Here is a 22,921-nt window from a genome sequence, read left to right as displayed (position 1 = left end):
GACTATCTACGCTACATGTTTAAGAGAACTAGATAATCTAACTCTTGTCACAAATTAACTAGCTACTGCGACATCTTAATAAACTTAATATCGAGTATGCCTACAAGACCCTAGACATTATAGCTAAGATGCGAGAGGACTATTATTACCTCTCCTAACGAGCAATAGAAGACAAGGAAAACCTTCTACTACACATCGTCGACATTATTCCTACCTCTAAACAACTGGATTAGATCTAGCGAGCCGTCGAGAGTTACGAGAACCCTACGATTAGTAACAACGAAGTTATTATCTAATGCCCTGAGGGATTAGACTTTAAAATTAACACGCTACTCGCATACCTAGGAAGACCTCTAAAAGAATTCCCTGAACCTAAGAACTTCTTTGACAAATTCGAAAGGTTTAACGAATACTACGATCTCCTAGAGGAACTTAAGAAGATAGGCTACGATAGCGAGAAGATATGCAAGTAGACTATAGACGCTACATCGTTATAGAGGGAACAAACCACGCATTATCTTGCGGACGAAGAACGAGAGGAAGCTAAGGCGGCACCTCTAAAGTCTAAGAAGAAGTAACCTACGGAAAGGTGCCTTACAGAAGTCGAATACTAGATAGATTACAGGAACTCCGCACACGATAAACTTTCGTAGATAACGTGTGTAACAGACTTCTACCCTATCTACTACAGCAACAAACAGAGTGCAGGATAGAACCCTAGACTAAACAAGATTACACTAAAGTGCAAGTGCTCTTAGTTCGAATACACTACTAACGTGTGCCTAGTGCACCTATAGGACAAGCGAACCGCCTTCTATTTTCCTGGACACGTCGACCTATAAGAGATCCTCTAAATGCAATTAGTATTTTAGAAGAACGTTAGAGGACAACTAGCACGAGAGTGTAACTAAGACGACTAGTACATCTGCCTACACTCTAACTGCGACAAACACATAATTGCTAAAGATTTCTACGGATTTAGAAAGGCTTTTTTAGACTAAGACTCCCGACAGAAGAAGCTAGCAAGGAGATTAACAGCATAAACTCCTTAGAACTTATTAGGCTTCTAGCGAAGCTTAATAAAGTATAGATAAAGGCATTTGTAGACTTAGGAGCTTAGGCGAGCTATATCTCTGCACGAACAGTATTTTGAGCCGGGCTCAAACCGCGCAGAAAGAAGAAGAGTTACACCCTATTTGTTGCTAACGGGCAACCTATGCTAGGTGAAACAAAGATTACCTACGAGGTTACCGGAGTAACGCTCGACATCTATGGACATTAGGAGAAGCTAGACCTAGACGTCTTCGGATTAGCTACCTACGACATTATATTAGGCCTACCCTAGTTATAAGAACATAACCTACGAATTAACTAGAAGTTAAGAGAGTTCTTGTTTGACTGCTGTAGATTAGACGCAACTACAAGCATGCCTACGCATCGCACGAAGCTAATAGTAGATAAGAGAGAGATTAACGTGATTGCAGCGAAGCAACTAACCTCGACTAAGAACGTCTTTAAGAAACGAAGGTTCGACTTAACAGATACAGGAAAAGAATTACCTAATTACGAAGTTAGAGTTCTAGAGAAACGCGTAACTCTAAGCATCCTAAAAGAGTACAAAGAATTTGAACATCTCTTTGCGGAAGTAGTAGATAGCGACGCCTTACTAAAGCACTAAGATTGGGACCACGAGATCGTCCTAGAAGAAGAAAAGAAACTACCCTTTAGACCGATCTATTCCTTGTCAGAAATGGAACTCGACATTCTAAAGAAGAAGCTAACAACTAACTTAAAGAAAGGCTACATTAGACCCTCTACTTTACTAGCAGGATTCCTAATACTCTTCGTTCTAAAGAAGAAAGAAGAACTACTAAGGATGTGCGTTGACTACCGAAAACTTAACGACATTACGGTTAAGAATTGATACCCTCTACTAAACATTACAGAATTACAGGATCGACTATTAAAAGCTAAGATCTTTACAGCAATAGATCTTAGAGACGGCTACTACCTTATTAGGATAAAAAAAGGTGAAGAATAGAAGACAGCGTTCCGCACACAATACGGACACTACGAATACACTGTTATGCTGTTTAGGCTTACGAACGCCCCGGCAACATTTTAGGCACTTATTAACAACGTGTTAAGAATGCACCTAGACATCTTTGTCGTCGCATACCTAGACGATATCCTCGTCTACTCTAAGAACGAAGAAGACTACGTTAAACATGTCCGCACAGTACTAAGGTGCCTAGACTAGTACAACTTACGAGTTAAGCTAAAGAAGTGTATATTCCACGCTACGGAAGTACTCTTCTTAGGCTATATCGTAGGCATTAACGGAGTACGGATGAGCAAAGAAAAGATTAAGCTCGTTAAGAAATAGCCTCCACTAACTACAGTTAAGGAGATACAGTTCTTCCTAGGATTCCTGAACTTTAACTGACAGTTTATCAAGAACTACTCTAAGATTGCTATTCCCCTGACTAAGCTAACACGAAAGGATACGCCTTTTGTATAGAGCAAGAAAGCAGAAGACGCGTTCTAAACGCTTAAGAATGCAAGCATTACACTACTATACTTCTGCATATTCTAATTAGGACAACTACTACGTTTCGAGACCGACGCATTAGACCTCGCACTCGGAGGCTGCGCTAGCTAGCTACACGAAGGCAAGTAGCACCCGATCGCCTACTACTCGCGCAAGTTCTTAGGGCCTAAAGAACGTTACGACGTTTACGACAAGGAGCTTCTAGCTATTGTCGCCTGCCTAGAACATTAGAGAGTATACGCCGAAAGCTGCTTAGAACTTACGATATTTACGGATTATAAGAACTTAGTCAACTTCACGACTACTAAGGAGCTCAACCGCCGACAGGTTTAATAGTTAGAGAAATTAGGCTAATACAAGTTCAAGATCGTGTATACACCTAGGAAAGACAACGGCAGAGCAGACGCTCTTAGCCGAAGACACGACATCGCCGGAACTAAATCTATTACGGATACCGCGATACTTAAGGTTAATAACAACGGGTTATTAGGACTAACTAAGACGCTGAACTTAATACTGCGAGTTACTAGCAAAGTACCGGAAGAATTGCAAGAAGTAATTATTAAGCAACACCACGACGACCTAGTACACGGTTACCTCGGTATTACTAGAACTATAGAACTTATCTAACGCAACTACGAGTTCCTAAACATAAAGGACAAGATTACTGCCTTTATCGCCAAGTGCGCAGACTGTTAGAAGAACAAGCACAGTACCTACGCACCCTACGGAGAAATGCAGGCAATAGAGCTGCCCGACTAGCCTTAGTTAGACATCTCTATAGACTTTGTTACAGGCCTACTAGTCTTAAGAGACCCTGTAACACAAGTGTCCTACGACGCTATTCTCGTAGTAGTAGATCGTTTTACGAAGCAAGCTAAGTATATTGCCTTTCGCAAGAACTTTACAGCAGTACAACTTGCACACATTATTAACGATCGCATTATCCGACACTACGGCATTCTAAAGTCAATTATTAGTAACAGAGACAAGCTCTTTACTTCGAACTTCTAGACTACCTTGTTAGCCGCTATCGGAACTAAGAGAAAGCTATCGACAGCTTATTATCCGCAGACAGACGGACAGACCGAACGAACGAATCGCACGATAAAAGCCTACCTACGCATCTACGCTAACAAACAACAAAACAACTAGGTATTGTTACTACCTATAGCACAGATAGCGTACAACAACAAGCTTTCTAAGTCTACAGGACAGACTCCGTTCTACGCGAACTACGGGAGACACCTAAATCTCTTTACACGTACTTTTTCTAGTTAGAAGACAGAAGCAGCTATTGCTACCGCCGATAAGCTAAAGACAGTACATAAGTTACTTAAAGCGACACTTGAGAAGGCACAACGCTAGAGCATTTTATATGTTAACAAGAAACGAAAAACGGCACCTCAGCTAAAGAAGAGGGATAAAGTTTATTTGCTTACGAAGAATCTCCGCACTAAGCGACCTAACAAAGAGCTCGACAACGTTAAGGTTAGACTGTTTTTAATTCTTAACTAGAAGAGACTAGTTACATTTACACTCGACCTTCTACCTAACGTAAAGATCTACCTACGCTTCTACATTAACATGTTAGAACTAGCAGATCCTAAGACGCCCCTCTAGAAAACCTTTTATTTTAAAACAGAAGAAGACAATGTCTTCAAGGTTGAACAAATTCTCGAACATCGACAACGCAACAACAGAACAGAGTACCTAGTTAAATAGTTAGGATACGACGACAGCGACAATACATAGGAACTAGATACGAACCTTACGAACTGCTAACAGCACCTTCGGAAGTACTAAGCTTAGCGACAGAAGCATCGAGCATACCTATTGTAGCCTACATAGTCAGCGAGAACGCGACGCTAATTAATGCGGCAGGACAGTCGATGTCCTGCGCCGCCTCTGTCTCACTAGCCGCCTCTATGTCCGAAGCTAAACAAAGCGCTTTCCTACGCGCCCGTTCCTCCGCCTGTTTTAGAATTTTCTTATTCCGCAGCAACCGCGAAATTACCGCTGCTAATAACTTTTTATTATTATCAACTTTCTTTTAGTACTCCTCCCGAGTACGGTCCAAAGACTCCTAGGACATGTTCACACATGCCTAACCTAACTAAGTGCACTCAGCACACTTCAGACAAGAATTCGGTATAACAAGACAAACGGCTCCTTCGAGAAAACAATAGTTACAAGGAGTTTTAGCAGGATAGTTAGCTCGAGCAATTTCGGAGCTAAGGCGTAAGCGACGTTAGTAGAAAGAGGACATAACGACTGCCTTACTTATAACGCGGGGTAAGCCTTAGTTATTAATAGAAACGACAAATCAGTTACGTGATTCGAGAACGAATCTATAGAGGAGGAGGATAGTGTTACGATCTAACCTAAGAGGCACCCTAGAGGTCAGCGTAATTACTTTAAAGGATCGTGCGGCACAGTCGTAGGAGCGCGGCACAGGAACTGCGCTGCAGTTACGTAACCGCTCGTCTACGAGCAGAACGACGCTAGTCCTATAACAAGCGCTCGTCCACGAGCATAAGCAGTCAGACTAATAACTAGCAAGACACATTACTGCTCGTCTACGATTACCTACACGCTCGTCCACGAGCGCAACACTTATTAAAGTACATAGCTTAGACACTAAACCCTTATAGCTTAGTGTGTTTAACTTCGTACAAGACTCTAGTATTTAATCTAAGGATTATACTTCTTTCTTAACCTCTTGTAATATTACATCGTTCTACTAAACGTGCTATTACACCCTCGTACTATTACATCGATCTACTAATCGTGCTAGTACACTAACCCGTCCTACCTTACTTACTCACTCCCCGAGAACCAACTCTTAGGTCATCTTAGGACGACCTTTACAACTAGATATTGTACGTAGCTATAATTAACGCTTCTAGTAAGCTATTAAACACGTGCTCGTAGTGTCTTGTAATAAATGCAGAGAATAGCGCTGCGCCCCTAAAGCTTCTAAGAACTAATAGCGTATGTAAATCTACGCTAACTTTGTATAAGTGTAAGAGGCTAAAGTCTAGTTAGCGAATTCTTAACAATATCTCGGTTACGTGTATAAGCGCACGGTTCGCGGTTAACGCGTCTAAACAACGCTTAGACTAAACTTCTAAACCTTAGACTAAAAGATAATCTAAGCTGCTACTAATTAACCTTTAGGACGAGGTAGCCTATAGTTCTCTTCTCTATTAAATACAACTTTAGTATACCTGTGCAGTAGCTCCCTAAGCGTAGCCTCTTATAATAAGGGCTTTTAAATAGTAGTTAAGATTACAATTCAGGTTACTATGATTTACCGACGCAAGCTGGGGATTAAAGTTCTATCCCCGCATCAGCGTTTAATGATCTTCCTGGAACCCGCTCTTGTCTGGGGTTGAAAGTCACAGGATGGTGGGTAGGTTGTCCGGTCAGACCGGTCCACGCTTTAGTCAAACCAAATGGCGATGTTGCGGGGGAGGGGCCGAGGGCGTCGAGGATCTCCAAGGTGCTAAGCATGCGGCGGGGTAACGCATCCAATACCGGGGCCCCGACAGGACGGGCAGAACCCGCGAGGAAGGGAGTACTCCGAGCCCGAATCAAGCCAGTAACTAATCATGTAAGTAGTCATAAGGGCAAGCACACGCTTGCAGGAATAAGCGACTGAATATGTCTGCAAAACAGAGTGAGAGCGTTGCAAGCAGATGATTGTGTGGCGGATTGCCAGACTCTGTTTGAGAAAGGGCTCTTTCTTTCTACCTAGGTCTACTATAGATCAGTACAAAAACGACCTTGATATGTCTCTTGACCTACATTCGTGCTGGGAATGAAACTGACTAGCCTAATAGAATACTGACACAAAGTTCTCAAGTACTGGCGCAATAATCAAATCTAGATCATAGAGGGCGGGAACCTAGACCAAGGCGAAGAATATCATGCAGAAAGCTTATAACAACTCACTACCGAGTTATTATATGCCACGATAGCTTCACCTATGACCAGCACTTAGTGACAGTATTGTCATATGCTATACCACGTGGTGTTTCATTCATTACTCGCATAACTTGCTTATATAAAAGCCCACTCTTTTCGCATCTATACTTTCATAGAGTGAAGCTTTTCTGGATATCATTCACATATGCCCTGTTGCGTGCTCTGACTCATGACATTGTAACACCCAGCCTAAGCCTTCTCAGCTATATTACCTTGTTTACCGCTCCTCCACAGGTTCACTAAGAATTGAGACTCATGGATTCTCCAGCATCAAAGATCAAACCCCCAGGCCAGAGACTAATCTCGAGCTCGACAACTTGGTCGCGGCGTAATGGCTGTGTTGCTGTATGAGGATGGTACACGTACGCGGGTCCCATCAGTTCCTTGTATTCGTCTGGGCCAAGGTCCGTAAGCGACTCATAGGTGATGGCGCGATGCGATGCACGAAGACGGCCGTTGGGTCCGATGTAGCGCCTGTACATAATTTGTTACTGCCAGAGGACATTGATGAACTGAAGTACGATTGAAACTTACCAGACGTTATGGTTCGGAATATCGTCCACTGTTGTGCCCGTTGGGAGGTCTTCCATGGGAATGTTCTGATGCCACAGCTCTTTGCCGTTCTTGTCGAGCTTGCGTAGCACGACGTAGACGTCCTGCGACAGTTAGTTTAGAATTGAATATTATGGTGTACGCACACATGAACCCCCTGAAGGGAAACTAAGTTCATGTGGGCATATATATACTGAAGGAAAAGGACTTACCATATCGTCATCATTAGGTGTTGACACGTATACTTTGGCCTTTGAGATACCACACAGCTCGGTGTACTCCTCGAAGGTGTGGACGAACCAGCATCCGTTGTCAGAAGGCGAATCCGCTTGGTACCCAACCAGGCCCTCCTTGGACGGTTTATGAGGCCCCAGAGATCCCGTCGTCGCATCGAGGAACAACGTTTCGTACTTGAACTTGGCTGGAGGATACTGATCACTTGGCACGTTGATGATGGTGGGACGGTTGTAGCCCAGGAGTGAGTATCGAACCCGAGGCGTGGATTCCCAGCCGTTATCCTTGTCGAGCATGTACTTGTCAAAGAATCGCTGCAGGTCGTCGTTGTTCTCTGGTTTGTATATGTCGTGCCACTCCTGGGTGTAGCACCAGCGCAACCATTTCTCAGATGACCGAGAGAGCATGAATCCCCTCAGTGATCCTTCGGTATGTAGCCTGGTTGAGAAGCTGGCGGTAGCATACATTGGAACAACGATGTTGCGGAGCTTCGGCTTCTTGTCCTCCCAATAGTCATTCCAAGTACCGTACTTTTCCACCATCGCGCCGACATCCTCGCGCTTCCCGGGTCCTGTGGGAACGAAGCAACAATCAGAAAGAGTTCGCAGAGACAGCACCACTTAGGCGATAGAAACAGACAGACAAAACACTCACCGCACGTCCACGCCGTCAACAAACTCCAGAAAGCATGGTCAGGTATGCCGCCGCGACAGATGGATTCTCTGTAGTAGTCTCCCAGCCCCTCCCAGGGTGCCATGCAAGCCAGATGAGGAGGTTGTTCAGCAGCGATGAACCATTGCGTTGTCCCCAGCCATGAGTTCCCGGCCATGAACACCCTCTTATTACACCAGGGTTGCTGCGCGATCCACTCGATACAGTCGTACCCATCATGGCCCTCTTGAGTCCCGTACGCAACGAGATCGCCGCCGGATTTGAAGGACCCGCGAGCATCGATGTTCACAACCGCATAGCCGCGGGTAACCCACTCAGCAGGATCAGGCGCCTCCCACTTCTCCAGACCACTTGTTTCGGAACGAGGCACGCCGACTCTCCATGGAAACATGTCGAGCTGCTGAATGCCTGTTCCGGACTTGCCGTAATGACTCCATGGCATGATAGCCGGGACATGCTTGTCGTCGGACGTCACTGGACGAAAATCGTCACGCAAGAGTTCGACACCATCGCGGAGCGGAATCCGGACATCCTTGTCCCAGATTGTATCAACCGAAAATGCCTTGCGACCCTCCTCTTTGACCCATCCTTTGGCGATGATTCGCCTCTCAGTAGGGCCATAGTCAGTCCAGATGTTCTTTGGTTCATGATCAATCTCGGTAAACAATACCGGTACGGAGAAGGGCTGCGGTGTGGTGGCTGTCATTGTGTCAAGCTTTTCAGATGTTCGAGATGAGGTTCCTTCTGATGCCAGGATGAAATGAATCTCAATAAGAAAAGACGTCATCTTGACATCTGATAGGAAAGCTTTATGTAAACCTGAAATAGGCGTCTATACTCCCGGCGTCAATGCCGATGTCGAGTTCCATCAATCTAGTTAAATTATCGGGTAGGATGCGAGGTTCCCAACTCTAAGTCCGGAGCTCCCGCAACCCCGCATCCGATGCATGTGAGAGGGTCTTTAAGTGCCGTAGATAGGTAAGACGCCAAACACTTGCGTGAATGAATAGCCGCCCAGATGACAGGTTAAATAACATAAACGAAATCGCAGGGACCCAGAGCCCTAGACTGGCCCATATAGAGGAGGGTGAGCACGAAATAGGTCATGGTAATATATTGATTGTACATACTTGCGCGTGTGCGAGTGAGAGTGTATGTATGTATATATATTCCCTAGCAGCTCAACATTCACTGGCGCTATGTTAGAAGAGCTTTGCTACAGCACCAGGCTGTAGTGTCGTCACCCTTGACCTAGTCTCCTTCTCAAGCAGTTCCGTAGCTGGTTCTAGTTTCAGAGTCTTCGGCTGGATCGGCATGTCATCGTACATGGACCAGATCACCTTCTTCGGCTCTCCGAGTAGCTTCGACAATTTCACCGCAAACTGCGCCGCTGATCCATCGAACGGTCTTCCGTTCAGGTTGCCCCGTCCAACGATTGCCTGGATAAGCACGTCTGGCTTCGGCTCCAATCCCTTAAGTATTCCCTCGTATGCACCCAGATGCCCGTTCCACAGCGCGGTCTTGCCCTCGCCGAGCAGGAAGTTGAACATGAGCTGGCCTCCATCAAAGGGAGACGAACATTTAGCCAATGGGCTGCTGAGCCAGTCGGTGAAAGATCGCATGCCGTCGTCCATCGCGTCACGAGGAATGTGTTCGCCCATTTTGAGGAGGCCGTGTGTCATCATGAATGTGATGTCAAGTGTGCAGGCGTACTGGCTTGCGCCTCCGATGTACTCCTTGCCAGTATCCATGACTTCTGGCAAGTCCTTGGGCGAGCTGCCGGGCAACAGACAGTGCAATGAAGGCCAAACATGGACGGAAGCCGCTGCCAATTTGGCATCTGGACGCACAGGAGCGCCTGGTGGCCCAGGCACTACGTCAATCTCGCCACGAGACGCGGCTGCACGCACCTTGCGAGTGAAGAGAGGGATTCGCTCGCCACCAGCTACTGGAATCAACTGTTCGTCGGGGACTCCTGCTGATCGAAGGAGGTTGATGGCTTCACCGTTGGCGACGACATGCGCTCCCGTTTTGAGTGCAATCCTATCGGCGCCGGGGAGACTGCGTGAAAAAGGAGACCAGTGAGCCTTTTCTTGTCTGTGTATGAAGGCGGACCTTGTGTATTGTTTCGAGTGGTGTGGCACTTACTGGTCAAAATGTGCGTGGGAGATGAATATGTAATCCGCTTCAGTCACATCGTCCACAGCCAGCACGTTGAGCATGGCATCTGGTTTGTCTAGCCATGTGTCTAAGAAGAGAACGAGACCATTGACCTTTACGCGAAATGTGTTAAAGCCTGGATGATGGATGATTCATAAGCCCCATGGAACTATCGAGCGCATGATTTAGGCAGTAAACTTACCGAGCCACTCAATTGTTGCGTCCATTTTTGCAAAAAAGGTCTTTTGGCCACGTCGCCAAATGATGATCAAAGCAGGTTTTCAGTGATGCGCGGGAATTCAGACGGAGATAAAATTTATCAGGTTGGATTGTAAATATCTACTGTGTATATACAGATCTTTATATACTAGGATATAGCCAGGCTGGAGGTGAATCTGGAAACCGAGGATGGGGATCGTCACCATTTCGCTTCGCTGGCAGGTACTTCATTCGGTGCCGGCCACCTCCACATTGCGGGGTAGTCCGTTGTGGGGTTGAAGTTTGGGCTCCTCCGCCGAGCCGTGTGGCCGGGAGTGATTCAACCCTAACCCTAGCCATCAAGAAACCTAGGGCCTTCTGAACATAAGAAGTCATATATGGGATCAAGGGTTCAGATCCTCGAAGGGAAGAGCCTCTTGTTTACTTCTGATCCTTTCTTTATACAATCGCGGATGACTGTCGCTCGTACGAAATCTATCTACATTATTTTGACCAAACAAGTCTTCCCGCCATGGCTACATCTAAATTTCTTCCTCACGAGGGAGGCAAGCGGAAAATCCGAGTCGCAATCATTGGGGCAGGCCTCTCTGGGCTTACTGTCGCCAATGGTTTGATGAGAGACCCGGCTGGGAGATTTGATGTTCAGGTCTTCGAACGAGACACGGCTACATTCGGCTCGGAGCGTGGCGGGTATCAGCTCCGCATCAGCCGCAATGGCCTGGATGCTCTGAAGACAGTATCCGATGCTGAACTTTGGGCCGCCATCCGCGAGGTCTGGACCGAGGATCACGAAAGGGCGCCTACGGTTGTTGATCCTGTTCGTTTCGACGCTGCCCTGCGCCTAGACACTCATAAGTGGTATCCCAAGAGTCGGTCATTGTCCAGAATCGGGCTGCGCCGTGCGCTCCTGCAGCCGATGATCGTCCAAGGGCGGGTTCAATTTAACCATTACTTTAAGCGTTTTGATATCCTGTCGAATGAAGGGGGTGTGCAGCTGCATTTCGACGGCCAGGATCCACAGGATGCCGACATTCTCATCGCCGCAGACGGCAGCGGCAGCCAGGTCAACCGGCAGGTTGGCCTTAATAACAAAGTCAAGCTCCAGAGCCAGATGCTGTTCCAATCTCGCGGCCGTGTTTCAAAATCTGCTTGGGCTGAATTGCCCGAGTCGCTCACTAAATACGGCCCAGTGTTGTTCTTGGGCGGCAAGAATGCTTTTGGGTATGCCTCAATTTACAACGACCACGACGCCAGCACCGACGGTCAACCGTCCTGGACACTATACTGGTCCATCCTCGTTGCTAGAACTCCTGGAGAAGAGTTGATAGTGAAGGCCGGCTCAGATCGTCAGAAGATCATTCCTAACCTGGTCGATTACGTTCGAAATGAGCTGGGCTATGGTGAACCCATGGAACGCATCCTCAAAACGGCGACTGAATACGTCCGGACAGGAATTGTGACCAGCTCTGTCAAGCCGGAGACGGATTGGCGAAACGGCGACAAGAAGAACGCGCGAGTTATCATCCTCGGTGATGCCATGCATCCCATGCCGCCGAGTCGAGGCATGGGTGCAAACCAAGCAATCACTGATGCCGGCAACCTCGTCGATTACTTTCGCCAGACTACTTTCAAGCAGGATGTGCCGTCTGATGACGAGCTTGCCGCTTTAGTACACGTATTCGATGAAGAGATGTACAAGCGTACATTCAACATGGTGAAGACCAGCGAGGAAGTAACTGCGCTGGACCTGAAGACGGTGAAAGGAAGGATGATTATCGCCTTTGTCAGCATGGTTATGACCGCTGTGGGATGGGTTTGTGCCGGCTTGGAGGCTGTTGGCTTGAGATCCCCTCAAAAGCTAGACTATTTTTCGCTAGAAAAGTAGTACGTGCAGGGGGAAGAAGGGTTTTCTTTGTTATCCAGTAGTCAAACTAGTTGTACTGATAATCGCTTAGAACGTTTGTCGATGTGACGCCAGGGATGGTTCTTTTAGATATAGAACTATTTTGTCTGACCCATAGCAGTGGTAAACTCGCCATTGCGATTGAACTAGCGGAATATAGTGAGTGACATGAATATCTATTTGGGTTATTCTTTTCTTGAGCAAGAGCTGTTTGACTAATAATACCAACACACAAGGGCTGGCTATTATTCCCATTCCCTGCTGCATTCTAAGCCACCCTTCTCACGGGGTCTTGTAGGTTTATGCCTTTGCCCTGCTTGCCTTGAATAGGATAGGATAGGACAGGATAGCTTGCGTGCGATGTGTCTCGAGTAATGTTCATGGACTGACTCTCGAAAAAAGGACACTTTGAAGCGGCATGTCAAGCAGGGCAAAGGCATACCTCCGGGAGAAGGATATCTTGCAGATATCGCATGTGTGAGAACGACGACCCGAGTGGCGGTCTATATGTCGACTCAGGTGCTCGCGACGACGGAAGGTCTGGCCACACTCAGGGCATGGCAACGATAAGGACGATGAGGGGGGGGGCAGCCAACTGTTCTTCGTTATTGCTAGTGGCCTAGATGGATGAGACATGCAAACTCGCCAAAATCTCTTTTTGCCTGAGTGGAGTCTTTCGTCCTCTCTGCGGTTTCTGGGAAGATCGTTTTCTTTTCGTTAACGAAACGTATGGGGGAGGGGAGCTCCATTACCTGTGGAGGCGGAGGCGCCCGATGTCTCGGACGCTCCCCCGCAACACAGCCACTAGGGAGGGGGGGCTCAGCTGAGCGCCGAAGCCTTCTTGGACCAATCCTGTGTGCAGCAAAATCATGAGTAACATCGGAGCGGAAGCTTCGGCAACAATTGGACAATGTGGAACCAACTGCACGTTCTATTTTCAATCGGCTTTTCCGGAATGGCTACTGTAACCCTGTACCTGGCGGAGCGTTCCTCCACTCTGGGGTGGTGTGGGGTTGGTATGGAGAATGTGGGGAGTGCGGAGGTTGGGAAACGCGTCGGAGGGGGGGGGGGGGGGGGGGGGGGGGGGGGGGGGGGGGGGGGGGGGGGGGGGGGGGGGGGGGGGGGGGGGGGGGGGGGGGGGGGGGGTAACCGGGGGGCCCCCCCCCCCCCCCCCCCCCCCCAATAGGAATTGAGCGCAGAATCATGAACAGCTACAGTACAGCGCAACAGGACTTTGGCAGGCTAATAGAAGCATTGGCTCACCAATAAGAAAAACTATAAGAACAGAGCAATGCAACAACATACAACATGGGCCTCAAGGTTCATCACAGGCATTGTCAAGTATGATGAGCATGGCTAAATTGTTTCAAATGCTAACGGAGGATCCTCCGTTGGCGTACCTTGCAGCCGCCGCTGTCGTCGCTGGTTTATCATTTCGACTTCTAAGGGCCGTGTACAGGTTGTACTTGCACCCCTTGTCAAAGTTTCCAGGACCGCGCTCTGCCGCCCTCGGCCATGGATGGCAGTCAAAGGTATTCAGCAGAGGCTTTCCCGAGCGGGAATACGATAAACTCCATAAAGAGTTTGGTGAGTAGCCAGCCAGTCGATCCCACTAAGTACTGGCTTTGAAAAGTCACGATTACTGAATGACAAGATCAATAGGGACCAAGGCGTTACGCATTGCACCGAATCAGCTCCATATCTCAGATCCCAGCCTGTACAAGGCGATCTACAGTCAAACCAATCCTTTCCCAAAGGAAAATGCTTTCTATGAAACCTTCGAGTCTCCTCACACGACTTTCAGCGAGGTTGATCCTCTGTTGCACAAACAGAGGCGCAAGATGCTTAATCCTCTCTTCTCCAAGTCAGGAGTCAATAAGATGGAGCCGCTCATTTTGGAGAAAATGGAAGAGACCATATCAAAGATCGAACAGATTTCGGACGCTGGCCCAATCGATATCTCCACTGCCTTCAGGTAAGATCCATCCTCAAAGTCCCTTGACGGCAATAGACAAAAGTCACATATCGGTGCTAATATGCTAATATTCATCTCGACGACGCAGATGCATGACAGGTGACATCATCTCTGAATTTTCATTCGGATCATCCATGAATCTGATCCACGAGCATCCAAATGCCTTTGAATCGAAGTATCTCAAAGCCTTGACCCTGTCCTCGGCACTGCCTTATGTGAGGTACTACAGCGTCACGCAAAGGATCGTGGCGAAATTAATCCCACTTTCCATCGCTGCCAATTTCCACCCGGTGCTGAGACATACCAAGAACATGGTTGATATGATACTGGGATCGTACGATGACTACGCTAGCAAGAAAACCGAGAAAACCGCGTCCAGCCTCCCCGTCATTTTTGACTTCCTCCAATCATTACCTGCTGAGCAGCAGAAGGCTGAGGCTATCAACACGTTCATTGCTGGCTCTGACACGACCGCCTTTACGCTTACCACAGCGGTATACTACATTTTAAGCCTTCCTGACGTTGAGAGAACATTAGTAGAAGCCTTGGACGAAGTGTTTGGAAATGCTCAAACCACCCCATCGCTGGTTCAACTCGAGCAAATCAAATACTTGGTAAGCTCTGTCGTTATCCCATTAGTGATGGAAAGGATTTTACGGCTGACATATTTCTAGCGCGCCTGTATCACCGAAGCTCTACGAGTTGGAATGGCAGCACCTGGCTTGCTCCCTCGTATCGTACCTAAACGACCCCAGCCGTTCATTGTAGACGGCAAAGTGGTACCTCCAGGTGTAGGTTTATTTTCCTCGGATGCTTCTACAAAGCCCCTCATTATTAACACGGGGTAGACAATTGTTGGAATGTCGGCGTATACGATGAATACCGATCCCCAGATCTGGGGTCCGGATGGCGGATCCTTCAACCCAAACCGTTGGCTTGGTCCGAACGCAAAGGAGCTTGAGACATATATGTGCACTTTCAGCAAAGGCGCTCGCCAGTGCATTGGAATCAAGTATGTGCACTCCCCCCCCCCCGAGACGTTTGAAGACAGGCATCAAAAGCTAACCTGTCAAGTGTTGCGTATGCGGAGATAACCATGACCCTAGCACACATCTTCTACCGTTTCAAGATGGACTTGAAGACGAAGGAGTTCCGTGCGAAAGACAGGTTTATTCAAGAGTTTGAAGAGCCGGGGATTCTAGTAGACTTCAAGCTGCGACAACACTCTTAAGGTCGTCGTTTCCAGAGCATGGGGGACAGATGATGGAAGAAGCGCGATTCAGGACCTAGGAGCCTATATAACAGTTTCAATCTCTACAAGCCAGTCAAAAACTACCTACTACTGAGCCTTGATGTACGGATGGCCTGTAAGCAGTTCAGTATGACTTGAAGCAGGATTCTGGAGGGTATTAAGAGAAAGTATACAAGTTGATCACGGAGGAGGTATGGAAGATGATGTCCCTTAACTCCAAATTCAGTCCTTCTTATACATAGATCCCCCGCCCCCCCCTTTTTCTTTTTTCTTTTTGCGCCTGGTCTATTGGCCTACACAAATACTGTACCGCTCGGACATCTCGCTGGACGATGGGACCAAGCTTTTTGGAGTGTAATATTCCGATCGTAGACCACACTGATAAGACAGCTAATCACATAGAGCGAGTCGGAGTATCACACAGGAGTTTATTATAAATCGAGGATAAAACCATGAATTTATTTCAAAGAGTCGTGCTAATTATTTAGGATTTCCTCACAGTTCCCTTGATACCCGACTTGCCAGGTGATAAAATGTCGTTAGGATCCAAAGTGGCCTTGAAGCTATCAACAAGCTTTGCGTGGGCGTGATCATTGAATGAGAAGTGACTCCTGATCTGGTCCATGTACTCCACGTGAGTGCGATACGTAGTCAGTCCACGACGGGCAGCATCGTTGATCAGGTTCTGGACGAGTGTCTTTACGCGGTCCTTCTCCTCGGGCGCGTATACTACCATGACGATGGGGATGATGTACCGAGACCAAACGTGGAAATCGGCGAAGAGGTCAAGATTTGCTTCAGCGACCATCTTTTTAGCTTCTAGCCACCATTCGAGCAATGCCGGGCCCGAGGTAGGGAGAATGGGAGCGAAGTCGCCGTGTCCGCTTCCGGGTGCCATGCGGTAGTCCATCAGAGTCATGGCCGTCAATGTCGGCACGCCATTGTGGGGAATGCCGGGGGTTTCGACTTCTTCTCCTCGAAGGAACCTGCCCGGGGTGCCACCAAACTTCCTGACTTCAAGCCGAGCTCCAGGAATCTTTGTGATGGCGCGACGCAGTGAACTCTCCAGGGCTAGGACTACATCGGCGTCACCTTGAATACCGAACTCGGCTCTCCAGAATCCCCAGCCGTAAGTCGACTTCAGCTCGTCCAGAACGCTGTCCGGGACTCTCTTGTTGGGACCGAAATAAGGTGCCATTTTCTCTGTACAGGCAGGGTCCGGGGACAGGATGGCCTGGCGGAAAACGTTGGAAACGGAGGGGTGGTTGGTGATTACGCCTCGCCTTTGGAGATCCGCGAGAAGCTCGATGAACTGGGGGAGATCTTCCTCGTTTGGCACGCTCAGGTCACAAGCGGTGTACGCCTCAGGTGCCGGGGAAATGTGAATACCCAGCTTCGTCACGACGCCTAGTAGTAGTCGACTCAAAGTCAGTACATATATTCTTGATCTGGCATGGCATGGCACGGCTGACGAGAAAGGCAGAGCTTACCTAGATTAGACTGATAGAAGAGTCCATCAAGACTTGGTCCAAAACCGCTAGAGAATTAACTGGTTAGCACATTGTGTTGTTGATCAGGCGACGACGACACTAAGTTTGGTGGACTGGTGATAGATAACTCACGCCTTGTAAAGAGGGAACAGTTTACTGTCAGTCATAGCACCCATTCCAGTCCGCACCAGATCTCCTGTTGGAAGAACAACCTCCATGCCGCACTGCATATCTGTGTGCACGCCACCAGGAGTATAGCCGAAGCCGTGGTCCAGCGTGTTGCCCAGGACAGATCCCCATCCGATCGCGGCGGTAGATGGCCACAGCGGGAGATCGCGCCGTTTGATCTCTTCGTAAAGGTCAAAGAAGGAGACGCCTGGCTCGACAATGGCGTACGCATCTTTCCCGCTGACCTCCAACACGCGGTTCATTCGATGCAAGTCGAGGACCACGCTGCCAGCCACGACAGGTGCCGAGCCGCCATAGCCAAGGTTCCTACCGCGGGATACCGTCCACAAGGGAACCTTGAATCGGTTTGCCAGTCGTAGAACCTGCTGTACTTCTTCTACAGACGCCGGGCGAACCGCACCACTAGGGGTGTGCTGATCCTGATCGACCAAGGAGTATGGATCGCCGTAGCTGTTTTGCTGGTGAGGCCCAGTCAAGGCGCCTGCTGATGCATCCCGGGAGATGTTCTCACCGCCGACGATCTTTGCAAGCTCATCAAAGAATTGACTATGCTCGGAAGGTCCAACACCAGGGGGAAGAACTCGGACTGAGGACGGCATTGCTGCGAGGTTGGTTGGAACAAGGTGTAAGTGAGTGAGCGAGCTGGTTAAGAACAAGCTTTGGAGGCTTTAGGGACAGCCAGCAGAAGTTACAATGAACTGTATTCTATGGAAAGGACCTCCTACAATTGAAAGGGGTTTTTATACAGTAAGTACCGTACCTAGTCAAGGTTTCTACTTCAATTCAGCTTGTTAGTATTTGCCGACGCATGCCCCGCGTTACTAGGATGGATTGCGCGATACTACGGGAGACCCCGTAATGCGGGGGGCGTCCGTGGGAGGCAAGAAAGAAAGTCAGACAGACAGACAGACAGATCCCGTGCTCCAATTATATCAGGTGTAATAATAAAAGATAAGAAATAAAAAGAATAATGGTCACAAGGCCCGGCAAAGAGACTATTGCAATGCATCTTCCCCACCCCGCAGCAGCATTTCCCTCCTCCTCCTCCTCCTCCTCCTCCTCCTCCACCTCCACCCTATGGAGTCGGGTTGTGTTTACAAACGCAACTAACTAACGCGGGTTGGTTGGTCGAGGCAGCCTACGACACTAACTAACTACGAAGCCAGCCAGACGTTTGGCTTGTTCTGTGATAGATGGAATTGATTGAGAGAAATGAGAAGATGCGGACCAGTCTCTGCGTGTCTTTGGCAGACAGATAGACAAATACAGCGTACAGATAGATGGGCTTCTTTAAATATGTATCAAGTTTGCTTGCTCTCTTAATTACTTATCGACGTAAAATGCCAGGTCCTCTTGATTCACCTCGCGAGAAGTGAGGCCGTTGCCCATGATCCGGAACCGATTTTTGCTGCAGTATTCAAGCTCAAAGTCCTCCGTCCTGGAGCTCTCCGTCAACGCCTTGTAGTGTAGAACACTCCCGCCGTACATGGCAAACACGCGGCCGTCCACGGTGCCATTCTTGAACCATGATCGGCAGCCCGATGTCCATACAGTACGCTTCAGGACCCCTTGCGTGTATTCATTGTACTCTGCAGACGCCTCTTGCTTGACGGTAGCGGACCTAGACAAGACCGGAAAGTGTCAGTCTCGAACCTAACTTCTAAAGCTTTCCATAACAAAGGTGTGTGTGTGTGTGTGTGAGAGAGAGAGAGAGAGAGAGAAAGAAACTTACCGGATATCAACCATAGCAATCTTCTTGCACCACTGCCCGATGTAGTTGGCCGTCCAGTCCATAACCGAAATCAGGCTTCCATGCGCAACCGGGCTGTTAGGGCCGGTGAAGATGAAGAAATTGGGGAAATTCGACACGCAGGCTCCGATGTATGCTTCTGGATGGTCTTCCCACTGCTTGGAAAGCACCGCGCCGCCTTTGCCTACCATGTGCCACGGCGGAATGAAGCTGGTGTTGAAGCCGGTAGCACAGACGATGATGTCAAAGTCATCGCTCGAGTCTGTGGTGGTAATGCCTGTCGCTGTGATTTCCTTGATTTGACCGAATTCGATCCTCGCATTGGGCTCCTGGAGAGCTTCGAGATAACCCTCGCCCGGCGACAAGCGTCGGCATCCAGCCTTGTAGGTAGGGATGAGCTTCGCGCAGAGCTCAGGGTCTCTCCCCAGACGCTCCTCCATCTGCTCTCTGAACACCTTTTGGGCGGCATTGTTCGCTTCGCTACCGTCCAGCAGCATTTGGAAGAGTTTATTGAAGCCGTGAGTGATGTCCTTGCGCAGCTTCCGAAGCTCCTCCGGGCTCTCATTGAACTTCTTCCTCTCCTCTTCTGAAAACGCAAAGTTTTTGCCGTCGGGGGTAAACTCGGCAGCCATATTTGGCGAGATCCACGTCGGCCCTCGAATGTAGTTGACAAGCTTGGCAGCGGCAGGCTGCAACTCGGGAACCACCTGGATGCCTGAGGAGCCGTTGCCAATGACCGCTACATTCTTCCCTTTCCATTCAATAGATTCGTCCCAGTCGGCCGTGTGGACCAACTTGCCTTTAAAGGTCTCGAGGCCGGGAATTTTCGGCCACGATCACTTGCTTAGGAATCCGGTGCCATTGATCAGAACATCAACGTCCTCCTCCGTTGTTCTGCCGCCGTCCTTGACCAGCTTGAAATGGTATTTGCCATTCGCATCATCCCAGACGGCTGAAGTCAGTTCGGCCTTGAACTGGATATTGTCGGCTAAACCGTACCTCTTTGTGGTGTCCTTGATGTACTGGAGAATCTCAGCGCCGCCAGCGTAGAAGGAGCTCCAGTTAGGATTCGGTTCGAAGGGGAATGCGTAAATATGAGCTGGGACCTAGACAACACACAAGCCATTATTTAGTCATGTAACAATTGTGCATATCGCAAGAGAGGAGAAACTTGGGCCTTTTTGCTTACATCGCATGCAACACCAGGTTATCGATTGACGAGCCAGGTGCCTCCCACGTCGGCATTCTTCTCATAAATTCTCAAATCGACGCAGGGGGCAAGCTGCTTATCGAACTTGCACTTATACGCGAAAAGAAGGCCAGAAAATCCGGCACCAATGCAAGCGACCTTGAGCCGCCGGGGATGGTGCAATGGCTGATCATTAAAGGGCACCCAGCAGCTAGCCTGCTCTTTGGCGTTTGGCGCGGCGATAGATCCCATATTGAACGGATCCCTTGGCCTTTCGGTATGCAGATCGGGTTTTCTTTTTCTTTTAATTTTTTTAAGGAATTTTCCCCGACTTTGAGGGAGGCATTTCTTCTATTAGTAGTTCATTGTGTTTGCCCTGCGCTGGTCACTGGTCGCGGGCGGGCTTCTTTGCTACAGCCACCCGGACCCCCCGCAATCGCGAAGTCGGGGGGACCACTATCTCCACGTACTGCTGCTTCCATCCGAAACCCCGGCATGAGCATCGGGATTGAGGTACCGGGAGCGTCCGAGGGCCAGAACTATTGAGACCATACCTAGCTCTTGCATTGGCTAGAACCATCACGAGACGCCGATGACCTGAGCTTGAGTTCCTGCCAGCCTTTAAGGCAGCGTTTGATTGAGCGTTCACGCTAGCCAATATCTGCTCAGCTTTCCGCGGCGCAGGCCTTATTCCTCTCTAGCTAGACGCTGTCCTATTAAAGCTAGACGTGCATCTCTGTAAGCCTAGGTTTCGTGGTATACTGCTTGGTTTTTATTATTTTCTGTAGGCCAACTGTCATATCGGGAATAACGTGGCTCGGCGCTTTAAACTTGGGTAAATGGTACGTAATGGTAATATTGTGGGGAGCGGCCGAGGCATCTCGGGACCCCGCCTCCACACTCTCTGACTCGGCCTCCACACTTCCCCATATCCATGGTGGAGCAACCTACACCGCTTGGAGATTACGAACCAATTAAAAAAAAAGAAAAAAAAGGGCTACGTATTAATGCCCCACTTGTCTCCCGAAGCTCCGAGCAAGGTGCTTATGACTGCTGCACTCTAAACCTGCCTCTGCGGCCTGGTATAAGTACCTTGGTCGAATCGCGCAGAATGCAGCATCCGAAAGGCAGTGCCATGAGGCTCTTGCAACCGGGCGGTCTTTTTCCATATTTCTCTACCGACACACAGTAATTTCACACTTCAGCATATCCTTCAACATGCAATCAGATGCCTCCGCTGTTGCTGACGAAGGCTGTAATGCCGATAACGATAACCATAGCCCTGTCGACGGTGTCAGTGACGGCACTGGCCCCCAATGCGGCTCCTCCCCCGCCTCCTCGTCGTCCGCATCGTTAACGTGCCCCGAGTGCGGGCAGACCTTCCATCGGCGCGAGCACGTAATTCGACATCTGGACTGTCACTCCGGCCGTCGCTCTTACATATGCCATCTCTGTAAGACAGCCTTCTCTCGGAGGTATGCATTCTCCCTACCTTGAAGAGCCTAGCCTGTATGCAATGTGTCTTGTATAACGTTTGTGGCTGACTTTCCGGGGGAGAAAGGGACACTTTGAAACGCCATGTTGGCACACATGGCACTGCAGCCCTCGCTGAATGGACGCAAAACAATTCTCGTTTCTCGCGAGGTCAACAATATCGTGCGTGCGAAGCCTGCGCCAGAGCTAAGCAACGCTGCGATGGCCGCAGGCCGGCACCTTGTACCAAGTGTACGAACAAAGGTCGTCGCTGCTTATACCAACCAAATCCTGGCAACGACGACACTGAGACTATCCTCGTTGCACAGCCTGTAGCCGATGATGGCGTATCCGCTATCTACTCTTCGCCTTCTCAGCAATTGCAGCCTTTGACTCCGATGTCTTGTGTTCCGGTCCAACCTAGTCTCGAGCCAGACCTTACATGGGACGCCCTCTTGACCTCTACTCAATTCCTGCTCCCGTTCTCGCCAGTGCCCCCTCTTGAAGCTGGGACATTGGCCGACTTTTGCTTCGGAGACGCCGCTTTGGCTGCCGCTGGTCAACTTGCAGATGACCAGAGTGTGCAGAATAGCTTCGGTGCAGAAGCAACACAGGGAGGAGCTGTGGAGGCCGTTGAGGTCTTTATTGGACAAGACAATCTGACAGCGGAAGAAGAAGACGTCCTGATCGCGGAGAACATTCCTCATGTACCTCCTATGACCGAAGAGACTCGAGCATACATGATCCAAGCCATCAAAGCCGGACTGCCACATCATGAGGCCCAAGGGCTTGACGCCAACTTCCCCTCTTTGCGACATCTCGATACATACATGCAATTGTATTTTGAGCACTTTCATCCACTGATGCCTTTGTTGCACGTTCCGACTTTTCAGGCGTCACCCGAGACGTGGCAGCTGGTTCTCAGTGTGGTGTGTCTCGGCAGTCGGTACTCCCAAGCACACCACCATCATGATCATGTTCTACTCCTGCAGCGACTTGCCCAGTATATGGTGAAAAGAGATGTAAGGCCCACCCCCGAGCCAATACATCATGTTGAGCTGATGCTGATGCGATATCCAATACATTGTAGCTTCGAGAGCTATCGAGTGTTAACATCTTGACCTGTGCGCAATCCCACTTGTTGTTCCAGCAAAATCTTTGGCTCTCGGGCGAGTGGAGCATTACAGTTGAGTTGCAGTTTTACCGGAATATCCTCATTACCCTTTGTCGCCTGTTGCTGTCTCGAGAGGCCACCTTGATGCACACGCCTGCATCCACGGAAGACGGGAACCACACATGGTTCCAATGGATACAAGCAGAAG

General features: G+C 48.9%; 6 protein-coding genes across 6 annotated transcripts; 2 read left to right on the top strand and 4 right to left on the bottom strand.

The window, feature by feature from the left end:
* Positions 1-6,780: 6,780 nt before the first annotated feature.
* J4E90_010647 (uncharacterized protein) lies at positions 6,781-8,786 on the bottom strand (the record flags this gene model as incomplete). Its single annotated transcript, XM_051440159.1, has 4 exons — positions 6,781-7,015; positions 7,076-7,197; positions 7,306-7,898; positions 8,006-8,786. 4 exons carry the CDS (start codon positions 8,784-8,786, stop codon positions 6,781-6,783), a joined length of 1,731 nt encoding a protein of 576 aa, XP_051285930.1.
* A 415-nt stretch (positions 8,787-9,201) lies between these two features.
* On the bottom strand, positions 9,202-10,221 carry J4E90_010646 (uncharacterized protein; the record flags this gene model as incomplete). The annotated part of the gene is made up of 2 exons (XM_051440158.1): positions 9,202-10,096; positions 10,148-10,221. The coding sequence occupies 2 exons, from the start codon at positions 10,219-10,221 to the stop codon at positions 9,202-9,204; spliced, it is 969 nt and encodes a 322-aa protein (XP_051285929.1).
* A 668-nt stretch (positions 10,222-10,889) lies between these two features.
* On the top strand, positions 10,890-12,263 carry J4E90_010645 (uncharacterized protein; the record flags this gene model as incomplete). The annotated part of the gene is made up of 1 exon (XM_051440157.1): positions 10,890-12,263. One exon carries the CDS (start codon positions 10,890-10,892, stop codon positions 12,261-12,263), a length of 1,374 nt encoding a protein of 457 aa, XP_051285928.1.
* A 1,859-nt stretch (positions 12,264-14,122) lies between these two features.
* Positions 14,123-15,487, top strand: J4E90_010644 (uncharacterized protein; the record flags this gene model as incomplete). Its single annotated transcript, XM_051440156.1, has 5 exons — positions 14,123-14,256; positions 14,345-14,870; positions 14,931-15,047; positions 15,150-15,268; positions 15,331-15,487. The coding sequence occupies 5 exons, from the start codon at positions 14,123-14,125 to the stop codon at positions 15,485-15,487; spliced, it is 1,053 nt and encodes a 350-aa protein (XP_051285927.1).
* Positions 15,488-15,992: 505 nt separating this feature from the next.
* On the bottom strand, positions 15,993-17,786 carry J4E90_010643 (uncharacterized protein; the record flags this gene model as incomplete). The annotated part of the gene is made up of 3 exons (XM_051440155.1): positions 15,993-16,915; positions 16,999-17,045; positions 17,131-17,786. 3 exons carry the CDS (start codon positions 17,784-17,786, stop codon positions 15,993-15,995), a joined length of 1,626 nt encoding a protein of 541 aa, XP_051285926.1.
* A 724-nt stretch (positions 17,787-18,510) lies between these two features.
* Positions 18,511-20,629, bottom strand: J4E90_010642 (uncharacterized protein; the record flags this gene model as incomplete). The annotated part of the gene is made up of 4 exons (XM_051440154.1): positions 18,511-18,808; positions 18,920-19,746; positions 19,816-20,043; positions 20,597-20,629. 4 exons carry the CDS (start codon positions 20,627-20,629, stop codon positions 18,511-18,513), a joined length of 1,386 nt encoding a protein of 461 aa, XP_051285925.1.
* Between the last annotated feature and the right edge of the window lie 2,292 nt (positions 20,630-22,921).

Source organism: Alternaria incomplexa (genome assembly GCF_024043165.1).
Source record: "Alternaria incomplexa strain BMP 0042 chromosome Unknown scaffold_25, whole genome shotgun sequence".
Lineage (NCBI taxonomy): Eukaryota > Fungi > Ascomycota > Dothideomycetes > Pleosporales > Pleosporaceae > Alternaria > Alternaria incomplexa.
The sequence above is the reverse complement of the archived record's forward strand: the minus strand, read 5'-3'. Positions and strand labels throughout refer to the sequence as shown.